This window comes from Zingiber officinale, chromosome 10A (genome assembly GCF_018446385.1).
Source record: "Zingiber officinale cultivar Zhangliang chromosome 10A, Zo_v1.1, whole genome shotgun sequence".
Taxonomy (NCBI): Eukaryota; Viridiplantae; Streptophyta; class Magnoliopsida; order Zingiberales; family Zingiberaceae; genus Zingiber; species Zingiber officinale.
The window spans coordinates 89,307,973-89,322,776 of NC_056004.1; the positions used below are offsets into that span (position 1 = coordinate 89,307,973).

Sequence of the window (14,804 nt, forward strand, 5' to 3'; positions counted from 1 at the left end):
CCTCCTCTGTCGTGCAGCTCTTGCTCGGCGGAGTGCCCGTGATAGCATTTGGGTACCACTCAGCTCGTCGCGATCACCAGTGCTTGGTCGGATTCACGGTTGACCATTGTATCCTGGGAAACAGACGACTCTTGTAAGCCTCGAAGCACAGCCAGAGGTGGACGAATCTGTTTCAAGGAAACTGCGAATTGCAAGCCTCGGTCAGCTCGCATGGTCTGTCTCTTTGTCTGACCGACAGACTTCTCTACCCGCTCGAGATCTTCGCCTGACCTGTCTGTCGCCCGGTTTGTCTGCTCGACCCGGCCGGCCTCTCTAGCAGCCTGACCTGTCTGCCGCTCGATTTGTCTGCTCGACCAGGCCGACCTCTCTGACAGCCCGACTTGTCCGCATCGCTCGATCAGTCTGCTCGACCGCTTGACTTTAAATCTCGATCAGTCACTCTATCCACTCGACTGATCTTCCTACACAAACTGTTTGTTCGGTTGACCTGCCCGCCTGACCGCTTAGTCCGCTTTGTCAACACGATGCAACATGCCTTCATCATTTGATAAAAACCAGTCTCTACTGATAGTTTCAAATTATCAGCTCAAATTATTTATCTCCAACAATTCAAGCCTACCCCAAATCTAATTTTTTAAATCCAACCCCGTTTATAATTGCACAATAGTATGATCTGGTTGTTACGATAGGAAAAAAGTAAAATATTTTTGAAAAGTAAAATGTACACGTCTCATTTACGATTCTCCACTTTTAATTTTTGCCTAATTTTTTTTATAAATTTAATAATTTTGAAATTATATATATTTCTGTTACAAAAGATATAATTTTAAAGTCGAGTATTATATCAATTCAAGTTATGGTGATAAAAGATAATTATACTCGTTTCTAGTATTCTGTCAATTTATTTTAAGATCAATATAAAAAAAATAAATCATGAGTGATTATTAGTCTTTGAAATAATTAATGATGCATGAAAGAATCATTTATCTCAGTTATACCAAAATTCAAATCTCAGATCTTATGATGATAATATGCTAACATAATATTAAACCTAGGATAAGATAAATATTAAGTGACCATTATACTAAAAATATCATGTGTTCGTCTAAGCTTCGTATTCAAACATGAATTTTTAACATATATAAGATACGATTACATATGACATTTGATATTAAAAATAATATTATTTTAAAAAAAAAATCATTCATCGATTTATTTATATCTTAGTTCTATTTTAATACTTGATTAAATACTACAATATATTATATAATTTATAATAAATATATCAGGAGCCCAAAATGATCATAACATACATCAATCAACTTAGATTTGAAATTAAAAAAAAAATACTGAACTGTTTTATATAATTCTTAAAATAAATAACTCTAAAATGTATTAACTTTTTTTTAAAAAAAAATCTAAAAATGATCAATCAAATTAAGGTTTAAATTTTTTCTAAAAAAACACCGAACTATAATATAATTTTTACAATAAATAACTGTAAAATATATCACTGTTTTTCCCCCTCATTTTATGTTACATAAATAATTATTTTTCTAAAATATAATTTCTTTCATTATGACCGATCAAATCCAACTACTCCTTCACATTAAAGACACAAAAAGATCACGAAATAAAGATAAGAAAAATAAAAGGTAGCACTGCACATTAATTATCGAAAGATAAGACATTAACATAAAAGGAAAAAAGAAACGCATTAATTCAACTGAATAAATGTGCCTTCTTTATCATTATTATCACAAAAAAGACGTCTTTTAAAAAAACACACACACACACACAATCAACTCATTTTTCAAATATTATTATAATAATTTCGATCAAAATTAATACCAAAAAAACTGATAAAACTATAGCTAAACAGATGGCACTTCCCCAGAAACACCCTTGAATTTTTTCCTTTATCCGTTCCTCACAACTTCTAGGAATCAATGCTCCACCATGCACTGACGGAGCCAGCCCGAGTCATTTGGGCTGTAAGCCATAAGTATAGAAGCTGGCTGGCGCCTACATCATCTAGGTTAGTGTTAGCCCCTTAACTCGATAGTATGATTGGGCATAAGAATTAGCTCATTACTCCTTAGATCCAGTATATTAGACATGTGTGTAAGACATGTCAAGCAGCGGATGAATTTGTGACAGTGCGTGGGGCTGTCCGCACAAGTCGAATGGGAGGTCAACTTGACAGTGGTGATCAAATGCAAAGGTTGGGCATGCGGAATATGAGCATTTGGCCAAGCATGACTTGTAGAAAACATGAGTCATGGCATGCAACGGGTGCATGCAATGCAACATGAAGAATGATGCAGCAAAGTGGTTATTCGGCCCAAGTCCATGAAGTAGAACGGTCAAGCACAAGGGTACATGCTAACCTTTGATATGGTGTCAAGGCAGCAAATGATGTGGATGACAGTTTTGGACATATGACATTGTAGTTGAGAAACTATCATGCAACGACTTTTAACGGTCATGCCAACTTCTGCCTATGAATTATAAATAGTCATGGTTGGACAATTACAAAGACACATGAGGAAATGTACGAGCAATCTGTCAAGAGAGTCCACTTGTAATCTTTTAGTGTTAATACAAAAGGTTGGGAGTTTTTTCCTATACGTTGACTTGTTCTTGCTGGTGCTTGTCTAGTGCCTTGTCTTATACATTCTATAACACTTCGGTGGTGCATTTATAGGTTGAATCAAGTGTGGTGCTAAGTTGTCGCATAGGAAATTTCTAAAGCAGAAATTGCCCCTGTGACAATTGGTATCAGAACGTAGAAACATAATGGGTGGCAACCACGAAATTAGAGAAAGACTTTCTTCTCTTGAATTCTTGCTCGGTAAGGTATCGGAAGGAGAGGTTGTTTGCAATCTAATTACAAAGATTCTCAACTTGGAGGCTAATATGGAGCAAATCGAAGAATCTCTACTGGAGGAGATGGTGCAATTATGGAAGAACAATGAGGATCATCGCTTTGAAGTTATTGTTCTGTGAAGAGCAATGACTTCTAGTGTAGAAACAGGGTCTCATTGTCCGTTGGTGAGAGTTTCTAAACCAAAATCCTTTGGAGGCACGCAAAGTGGCAAGGAACTAGAGAATTTCCTATGGGATATGGAGCATTATTTTGTGGCCGTAAAAGTGCCTGAAACCGAGAAAGTAATAATTGCAAGCATGTACCTTGTTGGTGATGCAAAGCTCTAGTGGTGAACCCGCATGGTCGATGATGCAAATGCGGGTTGATAGAAAATGGATACGTGGGATCGGTTGAAGAAGGAGATGAAGGATCAATTCCTTCCAGGGAACACCTCGTGGATTGCGCGAGATGGCTTGAAACATCTCAAATAGAGCAATTCTGTGTGAGATTATGTCAAATAATTTAGTTCTTTAATACTGGATATTCAAAACATGTTTGAGGAGGACAAGTTGTATAACTTCTTGTATGGTTTCTAGCCCTAGGCGTAGGTTGAACTTCGAAGGCAAAATGTGAAGGATTTGCCTAGTGCAATTGTTGCTGCCAATACCTTGGTGGGCCTTCGCATGAGCAAAGATAATCTGAAAACTTCTTGATCTTCCAAGCCTAATTTTATCCACAATGATAAGAAAGGAGAATGAAAGAAAGACGGCAAGAAGGAGGGCATAAGAAGGATCTGGGAAACATCCAAGGCAAAGGAAAGACAAAACATTCGACTACCTGGGGAAAGGATAATTTGAAGAATCAGGATTGTTTCTTGTGCAACGACCCTCATTTTGCCAAAGATTGCCCAAAACACGAGAAGATAAATGCCCTCTTGGTGGGGGATAAAGGAGAAAATTATAAACAAGAAGTTGTTGTTGGGTTTGCAAGGTTGCAAACACAGTCCCACATTGTAAAACACATGGGAAAGATCATGAGTTTATAAAGAGAAAAGATATCTCCATTGGCATGAGGCCTTTTGGGTAGAACCCAAGAGCAAAACCATGAGGGCTTAGGCCAAAAGTGGACAATATCATGCAAATGTGGAGATATCTAAATTCTTTTCGATCCTACAAGTGGTATCAGAGCCCGGGTTGCTAGAAAGTTTAACCACCAACTGTGCACAATAGTCATGGTCTGATTAAGCCATGTGGGTACAATATTACCTCGAACAAAGAAAGTGGAGGCTCCTATATTCGAATTAAGAGGACCAGACACCAGATAAGGAAATCCTAGTAGGTCAAGTGGACCGAAGGGCAGGAAGACCTGGTGGGTCGAAGGATCGGACTTGGGAAGCATGTGGTCCTTTGTTTGAGGGGGGGGGCGATTGTTGGGTTTGTAAGGTTGCAAACATAGTCCCACATTGTAAAACATATGGGAAAGATCATGGGTTTATAAAGAGAAAAGATATTTCCATTGGCATGAGACCTTTTGGATAGAGCCCAAGAGCAAAACCATGAGGGCTTAGGCCCAAAGTGGACAATATTATGCAAATATGGAGATATCTAAATTCTTTTCGATCCTACAGTTGCTACTCTTGTTAACCCTTTACAGTTGCTAAATACACTTGTTAATTATGAGTCTGTTGAATTGTTAACCAATATGTCAGAGGACATAGTGTTGGCTCATTCTCTACTTCTGCACATTTCTGTTGAGTTGAACGGGAAAAGTGCAAATACTATGGTAGATGCAGGGGCTATTTATACCTTTGTGTCTACCAAGTTGGTGAAAGATTATGAGCTGTCAATAAGCAAATGCCCAAGCTGTATCAAATCGGTGAATGCTAAGGCATAGACAGTTGTAGGTATGACTTATAATGTACCTTTAACTGTTGGCACTTGGGTTGGAAAGACAAATATGATAGTAATTTCGCTTGAAGATTTTCAAATAATCATGGGTATGGATTTCTTGTGGAAGACAAAGATGGTGCCTATGCCTCACTTGGATGGAGTAATGGTAATACAGGAGTCAAATCCGTGCTTTTTCTCTGTTGTGCATCCTTATGGTAAGGGCCAAAAAAAAAAGGGGAAGACAAACATCATATCTGCAATGTCACTAGAGAAGGGCTTAAAGCGAAGCAAGACAACTTATTTGGCTGCCTTAATCGACATCAAACCGGACAAGAATGTTGAGTTGCCAATTGGTGTTAAAGACATTTTGTTCAAATTTGAAGACGTGATGCCTTCGCAGTTGCCGAAAGACTTGCCACCAAGGAGAAATGTCAACTATAAAATCAAATTGATCCCTAGTGTTATCCCTCCTGTAAGTTCGTCATACCGTATGTCTCCTTTATAACTTGCTGAATTGTACAATAAATTGAATGAATTGTTAGAGGCAGGGTATGTTCGACCATCAAAGGCTCCTTTTGGTGTACTGGTGTTGTTCCAAAAGAAAAAAAGATGGTGGCTTAAGGATGTGCGTTGATTACAGGGTCTTGAACAAAGTAACAATGAAAAACATGTACCCCGTTCCGTTGGTGCAACATTTGCTAGATAGATTGAGTAAGGCGTCATGATTTTCAAAACTTGACTTGCGATCAAGTTATTGGCAAGTCAGAATTACAGAAGGAGACGAGGCCAAAATAACATGCGTGACTCGTTATGGCTCTTACGAGTTTTTGATCATGCCCTTTGGCTTGACACATGCCCCTACTACCTTTTGTAACTTGATGAATGAGGTGTTGTATGACTTCCTTAACAACTTTGTTATAGTTTACTTGCATGATATTGTAATCTACAGTAAGTCATTGGAAGAGCACTTGGAGCACTTGGGGATGGTACTCTATCGGTTAAGGAAGCACCAACTCTTTGCAAAAAAAGAGAAGTACGAGTTTGCTACTCAAGAAGTAATGTTCTTGGGACACATGGTTAGCAAGTGCCATGTTCGGATGGATCCAAAAAAGGTGCTCGCCATTGTTGAGTGGCAACCTCCTTCAACTGTTCCAGAACTACGATTATTCTTGGGCGTGGCAAACTACTATCACAAATTCATTGTTGGATATTCAAGAAGGCTGCACCATTGATAAACTTATTGAAGAAGAATATGCGGTGGGAATGATCAAATGCATGCAAGGAATCAATCGAAAAATTGAAAATGACAATAATATGTGAACCTGTGTTGCGCTTACCAGACTTTGAGTTGTCTTTCAAAGTACATACTAATGCTTATGATAAAGCTATTGGTGGTTTGTTGGTGCAAGAAGGTCATCCCGTCGCCTTTGAAAGTAGAAAACTCAATGTGGCTGAACAAAAATATTTTGCTCATGAAAAGGAGATGGTTGCTATTGTGCATTGCCTATAGGTTTGGTGGGTATACTTGTTGGAAACAAGATTTCTTGTGAGAACTAATAATGTTACTAACACTTTCTTTGCAACTCAAAAGAAATTATCCCTTAAGCAGGCTCGTTGGCAATAATTTTTGGCTGAGTATGATTTTACTTGGGAGCATAAACCTGGAAGGCATAATCAAGTAGCAGACGCATTGAGTCAAAAGCAAGATTTTGCCACTTTCTACTCTATCTCAAGAGTAGAATTGGATATGTTGGACAGAATCAAGGTTGTTACTGCAAATGACACAGTTTATGGAAAGTTAGTATAGCAAGTAAGAGATGGGGTCATACGGCGGTACTGGATCGTGAACGATCTCTTAATTTACAGGGGGGGGAGAATCTTCGTACTTGCAGTGGGTGGTCTGTTGAAAGAGTTGTTGAAGGAAACTCATGACCCACAATGGGTCGGACATCCGGGTGTTGAGCAGATGCTTGCTCTTTTGGCTCATTTTTATATTTGGCCAAAGATGGAAAACGATGTGGAAGCTTATGTCAAAACTTGTCTTGTGTGCCAACAAGACAAGACAAAGCGAAAGAAGGAAGCGGGATTACTTCAACCGCTGTCTATTCCAGAGAAACCTTGGGTTTCAGTTTCTATGGACTTCATCAGTGGCTTCCCAAAGGTTGATGACATGCCTTCCATCATGGTGGTGGTAGACAGATTTTCAAAGTATGCAGTATTCATTGTAGCACCTTCGAGTTGTCCCTCGGATGTTGCTGCGGAGTTATTCTATCGTCATGTGATAAACTTCTTCGGTTTGCCTAATGACATTGTGAGTGTCACGGACACTCAATTTATGAGGAGATTTTGGACATCCTTGTTCAATATGATGGGGAATGATCTCAAATTCTCTATCGCGAATCATCTGCAAACTGATGGAAAGACCGAAAGGATCAACAACGTACTTGAAGAATACTTGCTGTATTATGTTCCAGCAAGTCAAAAAAAATTAGTTGGGGTTGCTCTAGACAGTGCACAATTCTGTTACAACTTGCACAAGTCCTCAACCACAGAAAAGAATCCCTTTGAAATAGTGCTGGGTGAGCAGCCAACAACTCCTGCGAAGATAGTCAAGCAAAAGTCTAGAGGAAAATATCCTGCATCCTATAGATATGCAAGTGAAAAGCAAGAACTACTCGAGGAAGCTCAAGATAGCCTAAGGAAAGCGGCTAGAAAAATGAAAAAGTATGTCGATAAGAAGCGAAGACCCTTAGAATTCTCTGTTGGGGATGAAGTGTTGCTGAAACACACTCCTCAAATCTGGAAGAGAATTAGCAGCAAGAATGCTCATCGAGGGCTAATTGCCAAGTATGACGAACCCTTCAAAATTGTGGAGAAAGTTAGGAATGTGGCTTACAGGTTAAACTTGCTTGAAAGGCTAAAGGTACATCCTATATTTCATGTAAGTTTCTTGAAGAAGTTTCATGCAGATGAAATGAATCCATCAAGAAGCAGTGCCAAAAGAGCTCCACCAGTTGTAAGGAAGCAATTTAGTGATGATGTTGAGGAAATCCTAAACCATAGAACATTCGAAATGAGCAAGAAGAATCGAATGATAGAATTCTTGGTTGTTCGGAAAGGAAGACCTAAATCAGAGGCTACACGAGAAAGGGATGTTATCCTTTGGCAATTTGAGAAGCAAATTCAGGCATACTTACAGAAACATTCGATGAGGGTGTCGAGTTCTTCTGGAGGGGATGGTTTGTTAGCTCCTTAACTTGATGGCATGGCTAGGCACAAGGATTGGCTCATTGCTCCTTGGATTCAGTATATTGGGCATGTACGCAAGACATGCCAAGTAGTGAGTGGATTTGTGGCAGCGCGCGGGGGGTTGCCCAAGCATAATTGAATGGGAGGTCGACTTGACAGTGGTGGTCAGATGCAAAGGTTGGACACGCGGAATCTGAGCATTTGGCCAAGCATGGCTTGTAAAAAAACATGAGCTATGGCATACAACGGGTGTATTCAATGCAGTATGAAGAATGATGCAGTAAAGTGGCTATTCGGCCCAAGCTCATGAAGCAGAACCATGGGCCAAGCACAAGGATGCATGCTGACCTTTGACATGGTGTCAAAATAGCAAATGATGTGGATGACAATTTGGGACATGTGACATGGTAGTTGAGGAAACTATCATGCAACCACTTGTAACCGTCATACCAACTTCTGACTATGAATTATAAATAGACATGATTGAGTAATGACAAAGACACATGAGGAAATGTATGAGCAATCTGTCAAAGAAAGTCCACTTATAATCCTTTAGTATTAATACAAAAGGTTGGGAGTTTTTTCCTATACGTTGATTTATTCTTATTGGTGCTTGTCTAGTGTGTTGTCTTGTGCATTTGTAGGCTAAATCAAGTGTGGTGCTTGGTCGCCGTGTAAGAAATATCTAAGGCGGAAATTGTCCTTGTGACAACTAGCCTCCTATTTTTTTTTGTTTTATTTTTCCCCTTTCTCCTCAAGAAAATCATCTTTCCACTATCGTTGGATCCCGGATTATAGTCTGCATAACCATCAATGTGGCTCCACCTTTGCCGTCGTGGCCAAGAGCTTCATAACAGCAGCTCAATGTGGTGCTATTAGAGATTAAGGGGGTGTTTGGTTCTTTCCTAGGAATAGGAATCGGAATGAGAATCATTGTATTGTGGAATGGGAATGAGTATGAGCATGGATATCACTCTTAAAAGCAATGTTTGGTTAGTTGTATATCTTCTATCGGAATAAATCAAAGTTTCCTTTTTTACCCTTAAAGGAAAATAAGAGAAAAAATTAGATGTGAGAGAAAGATGAATGTGAGAGAAAAATATGATGAAAGAGAATGATGAGGGAGAAAGTATTATGAGAGAGAAAGTGTGATAAGAAAGAATGAAGAGAGAGAAAGTGTGATGAGAGAAAATGAAAAAAGAGAGTGTGATTGGAGAGAGCATGATGAGAGAAAATATGATGTGAGAAAAAGTATGATAGGAGAGGATGAAGAGAGAGAAAATATAGTGAGAAAAAAATGAGGAGAGAGTGTGTCATGAGAGAGATTGAGGAGAGAGAAAGTATGGTGAGAGAAAAAAAGAACAGTGAATACGATGGGAGAGAGAAAATATGATGAGAGAGAAAGTGTGTTGAGGAAAAAAGGAGTAAGTGTGATAAGAGAGATTGAGGAGAGAGAAAGTATGATGAGAGAGAAAGTGTGTTGAGAAAAAAAGGAGAGAGAAAGTGTGATGAGAAAAAAAAGAGTGTAATGGGAGAGATTAAGGAGAGAGAAAGCATGATGAGAGAAAAAGTGTGATGAGGAAAAGAAGAAGGAAGAGAATGCAATGGAAGAGATTGAGGAGAGAGAAAGTATGATGAGAGAGAAAGTGTAATGAGAAAAAAGAGGAAAGAGAGTGTGATAGGAGAGATTAAGGAGAGAGAAAGTATGATGAGAGAGAAAGTGTAATGAGAAAAAAGAGGAAAGAGAGTGTGATAGGAGAGATTAAGGAGAGAGAAAGTGTGTGATAAAATAATGAGAGAGAAACTATGATGAGAGAGAAAATATAATGAGAGAGAATAAGGAGAGATAAGTGATATGAAAGAAAAAAATAAATAAATATATTTTGATATTTGATATTAATGGAGAAAATTTTAGTTTTAAGTCAAGGGTATTTTTGGAATAAGGAAATATTTTGATTGATGAAAATAGGGTAATGGCTCATTGAAGGGGGGTACATGGGAATGAGTTATTACCCAATTTCAAGGATTCATTCCCTTATTTGTATTCATATTCCTATAATCCAAACATTAATAATGGGAATCAATGATTCTCATTCGCATTTCCCACTCCTATTACCCTAAATCAAACGTCCCCTAAGATGTGTGTTAATTAATATTCTATTCAGTTAATTATGGATGTGATAAAGTAGGTGTCATAAATAGATTCTCGGACTCTATATTTAATAAAAAAAAATATTTAAGACATCCCCATGTTTAAACTTTTAAAAGAGTTTTATTATACCTCCCAATATGTCACATTAAAAATAAAAAAATTATTATTCACTTTATAATGAAAAAATCTCTATAACTTTTTTTAATGGATTCTACGCTATAGTTATTCACAAAATTTGGAGATGCTCTTAGATTGAGTGGACACTTGCAAACTAAAAAAATCCACAAATTTAATCAATTCAAAATTTGACAATCTTATCAGGACAAACCACCAGGGTCAATTATCGACAGTTTACTAGAGCGCTACTGAAGAATCAGTGAATTTTATTTTATCAAAAGTTTGATAGATCAGCTTCTAAATTAATTAATTAGATCATAATTAATAGACGCATAAAAAATAAATCCAACTCAGACGATTTAATCTGAGTCCACCGTAAAAAAATAAATTAAAATTAAAATTTTCAAATTTGGATTGAAATATAAAATTTTCAGAGTGAATTTTTAAATCAGATTAAATCTAATTTTATTTTAAAAATTAATATAATTTTATATATAATAATGCTAGTATAATAATAAAATATAAAAAAAATTAAAAAATATATATATTTAATCAGATAATTCAGATGCATCAGATTCGAATTCAGGTATTTTGAATTGGGATTAATTTTTTTTTTTAAAAAAAAAAGAAATTCATATCCGTGCGAATTGACGCCCTAGTAATTGGTAACGCTGAGGGTGCAGGAAACCGTGAGGAGACATAAATCATCGATCCAACAGTTGAAGGAAAGCTAATGCCAGCTTTTGTTCGCTCTACGTGACGGCGTTCGAAGGCAAAAGGCGCCTTGAGCCACGATTTCGTCACTCACGGGAATCTCCTCATTCCTCAGCGGCATTTCATCGAACACATAGGAAGCGGACGCAAACACATGCAAATTATATAACTACATACATATAAATATATATTTGCCATGGCAAAAGCTGAAGACAATCAGGTTCATGGCGGGGGGGAAGGCTTGGTTTTTGCATTTCCCCCTCGACTACAAAACACGATCGGCCGTCAAAATGCGTCTTTGCTACCGAGCGATCTCGACTTGGAGGGTGGAGTTGAGTCCCATTTGCTCCTGCTCCCAGCTGAGCTCGGAAACCACGGCGTCGTCGATGGGGACGGATTCCTGGAAGAAATGCACAGACGATCGAAGTGAGGGGAAGCGGACGGGAAAGCACTGCGAATTTGGATTAACCACCTCGAGCTTTTGGACGAGGTCGTTGGCGTTGGGGGCGGAGACGAAGAGGTGGCGCTGGAAAGGCTGGATGAAGCCGTCCTCCACGGCCTTGTCGATGAAGGCGAGCAGCGAGTTGTAGTATCCGTCCACGTTGAGCAAGCCGACCTTGGATCAAGATTCAATTTTGAGCTTGTCGTTTAGTCTAAAAGGAGAGGTGGTTTAAGGTAGACAGACGTACGGGCTTGCGGTGGATGCCGAGCTGAGCGAAGGAAATGGTCTCGAGCAGCTCCTCGAGCGTCCCGTAGCCGCCTGGAAATTGCCACGGAGGAGATTGAGTGCAGGAAGAGGAGACGATGGGAGGGGGAAGGAAGGAAATGGCGGACCTGGGAGTGCGATGAAGGCGTCGGAGTGGCGGGCCATTTCGGCCTTGCGCTGGTGCATGTTGGCCACCGATTTCACTTCGCCGAACCTCTGCTCTCCGGTCAACTATCCACAAACAAAAATAAAAGCACAAAGATTGAGACGATGCGAGAACGGAATCAAGATTAGATTTTGAGACTACCTCCGCGCGCATCAGGGTCCTCGGAATGATCCTGCGGGAGAAAGGAACGATTTTTAGGGAACTGAAAGAAGAAATTTTTTTTTTTTTAACAAGAGAATTAATTGCAGACCCGATGACATGGCCGCCGCCAGAGTGAACAGCTTCGGCGACCAAACCCATCAAACCCACGCTGCCTCCGCCGTACACCAGATCCACCTTCCTCGCTACCTGATCGAACACGAAAGAGCAGAGAAGAAGAAACTAATTAATTGAGCCGGTCGGCGCCGGAAAAGATGCATTAGGAATCTCCTGGAAGCGTATTGAATCACCAGTTCCTTGCCGAGCTCGACGGCGGCGTCCTGGTACGAGTTCCGCTTCCCTGGGCTACTGCCGCAGAACACGCACACTCTCTGAAACCTCGATTTCGCCACCGCTATCTCCTCCATCTCGTAGACCAAGTCCTTCTCCTTCTTCGAACAAGAGAAGGTAAACCGCGTATATATAGCACTCATCTCGATCGCGGATGTTCATTTTATCAATTATTTTAATTTTATCCAAACTTTACGAAGGAAAGCAACAACGACGACAGCAGGGGATGGAAAGAAATACGTAAATGCAATGTCACACCCTCTTGCGTACTTTCTTTCCATCCCACTTTATGAAGCGGCCGGAAAAGGCAGCAAGATACGCGACGCGATCCCCAAACATGGGGAGATTACGCGACGCGATTATTTCGAACCAGCGTATACCCCTTAAGATATCATAATAAACAACCGATCGAACTGCAGAACAGGGGAGCGGACTGCCTCGGTTTTAGCGAAAGGCAATCATGGCCTCCATGGTCGTCCACACGTGTAGACCATCAGCATCCCTTTGAGACTCGCACATCCCACTGTTTCGACCCCTACCAACCTATATGTTTGTATGTGTCTCTTTCCTCTGCGGCCATTACCTCTTGCGGTAGGCGGCAGGAGCTATGAAGCAGAGGAGCAAGAACCTAGCTTGTGAAACAGAGCATTGAGGGGGAAGCACAAAGAGAGTAAGAGAGATAAGGACAGCTGGATGATTACTGCAATTAGAGGGAGGAGGAGGAAGAAGACAGTAAAGAGGAATCATTCATTTGCCACATTCTCGCAGAGAGAAAAACAGAGGAAGGGAAGGGAATGGAGGAGGGATGCCACTGCGACTGTGCTGCAGCTCGAAAGCGAATCCTGGTCGCGGGAAAATTTTAATGGCGCCCATCTGGTGACTGCAGATCTTTTTTACTTGTTGCAGAGCACCAAATCATGGCGGGATTCTCCCTCGGTTTCAAGACTCTGTCTGCAACGGGAACTACTTCTGGTAGTAACTTTACGCTTTCTGAGAGAAGAGAATCAGAGATCTTCTCTTTCTCTCTCTCTCCGCTCGCTCTGTTAATCCTGGATTTGTAATTATGATTAGCAGTGATTTCGGGTTTGGACCGTCATAAGCCGGTCGCACGAAAGGACGGGTACGGATGATTGCATACAAACTGTGGGAGTGACATCAGATCCTGGCCGTCGACGTGGCGCTCATCATTACCAGCCGACGGGACAGTGCGCGTCGTGGCAGCATTTCGGCTTCATACGCCGCCGCGCTGGGTGACCCGAGCCGGGTCCGACAGCGTCGGTCCGGGACCATACCCTGCGCCGCCGTGGGCCCCAAGGTGACGGCGCTCGCCGACCACCTTCCCCCGGCCGCCGCCTCCGCCCCAGTCCGTTGCAGCCGTACGCATGCGTAACGCCGCTACGCGCAGCATACCACATTCCCCCGTTACGATCCCCACTCCGTCCGTATCGCGTGATGTGAGAGCGTCATAATTGCAGTCGCATATCGTATCGGGCTCATTAATAAGAGCCCGACCATTAATTTGACGTCTTTACTGAGTGGTAACATCACGTAATAAATAGCGTGCGGGATCGGTGGCAGCACGTGAGGGGGGCGGGTGGGCCTCCGGTGCATTTAATTGGATTTGACCGCGATGGGTTTTTGGGTTGCCAAACGGTGCGACATGAGACATGGGCGCGGAAACAGAGTCTAAGCATCGACCTGGAAGGTGATTAGACTCCGGGTCTGCTGCCCATGAGTCACATTATTAATGGAGAATAAGAAAGACGTTGCGTGGCCTGCGAGCCGAATTTTTTATATCAATTATTATCGGCATAATTAAGCAAGGATTAGTAACCACTAATCAACTCATACTTCAAATCTATCTATATGGGACCCAGGAACGGGCGGCCAGGATTCTTCCACCCGTGCATGATCCATGCAGCGATCCCGACGTGGGCATGTAGCTTTTACGTGCACGACTTTTACAGCGGGACAGTGTGCTAATTTCTCGATCGATATCGAGTGGTCTTCTTTTCGAAGAGATTGATCATACGATCAGTTTTGGATTGCGTTGCGGAAAGGGAAGTGGTTAGTTGGTGATGGACTTGGGGAATGCAAACTAAAGTAAATAAAATAATAATGGCCATGTTTAATGAGTCTTTTTACTCTTCCTTTACTTGTTGCTTCCCCATATCGCATATTATAAATACGGTAATTTTTGTTGGCCAGAATCTGGTCAGCTAGAATTACCTATGCTCCAATTAAAATGCATGCATGTATATGCATGTAATTAATGTACACAGATGATATTACCAAAATACCCATGTGTACACTTGCATGTATTAATTCTAGCTGGTCAGATTCTGACCATTTAGCATTACCCTTATAAATATAAATGAACAATGGTGATGGGGATTGTGGTCAAAGGTTACTCATTATTCACCTCTGATTCTGTGCAGTGGTGATCTCATGTT

General features: G+C 40.7%; 1 protein-coding gene across 1 annotated transcript; it reads right to left on the minus strand.

Annotated features, from left to right (window-relative positions):
• Window positions 1-11,175: 11,175 nt before the first annotated feature.
• LOC122027506 (cytokinin riboside 5'-monophosphate phosphoribohydrolase LOG1-like) lies at window positions 11,176-13,924 on the minus strand. Its single transcript, XM_042586497.1, has 7 exons — window positions 12,312-13,924; window positions 12,113-12,210; window positions 12,004-12,034; window positions 11,825-11,927; window positions 11,680-11,750; window positions 11,463-11,606; window positions 11,176-11,390 (listed from the first exon to the last, which is right to left on the minus strand). Exons 1-7 carry the CDS (start codon window positions 12,492-12,494, stop codon window positions 11,292-11,294), a joined length of 729 nt encoding a protein of 242 aa, XP_042442431.1. The 5' UTR covers window positions 12,495-13,924; the 3' UTR covers window positions 11,176-11,291.
• Window positions 13,925-14,804: the final 880 nt, after the last annotated feature.

Excerpts from the sequence above, each read along its gene's own strand:
- LOC122027506 (XM_042586497.1), bottom strand. The coding sequence starts at position 12,494 with ATGAGTGCTATATATACGCGGTTTACCTTCTCTTGTTCGAAGAAGGAG. Across the intron at positions 12,211-12,311 it reads TCGAGCTCGGCAAGGAACTG|GTAGCGAGGAAGGTGGATCT; the intron begins GTGATTCAATAC and ends GTGTTCGATCAG. Across the intron at positions 12,035-12,112 it reads GGCGGCGGCCATGTCATCGG|GATCATTCCGAGGACCCTGA; the intron begins GTCTGCAATTAA and ends TTTCTCCCGCAG.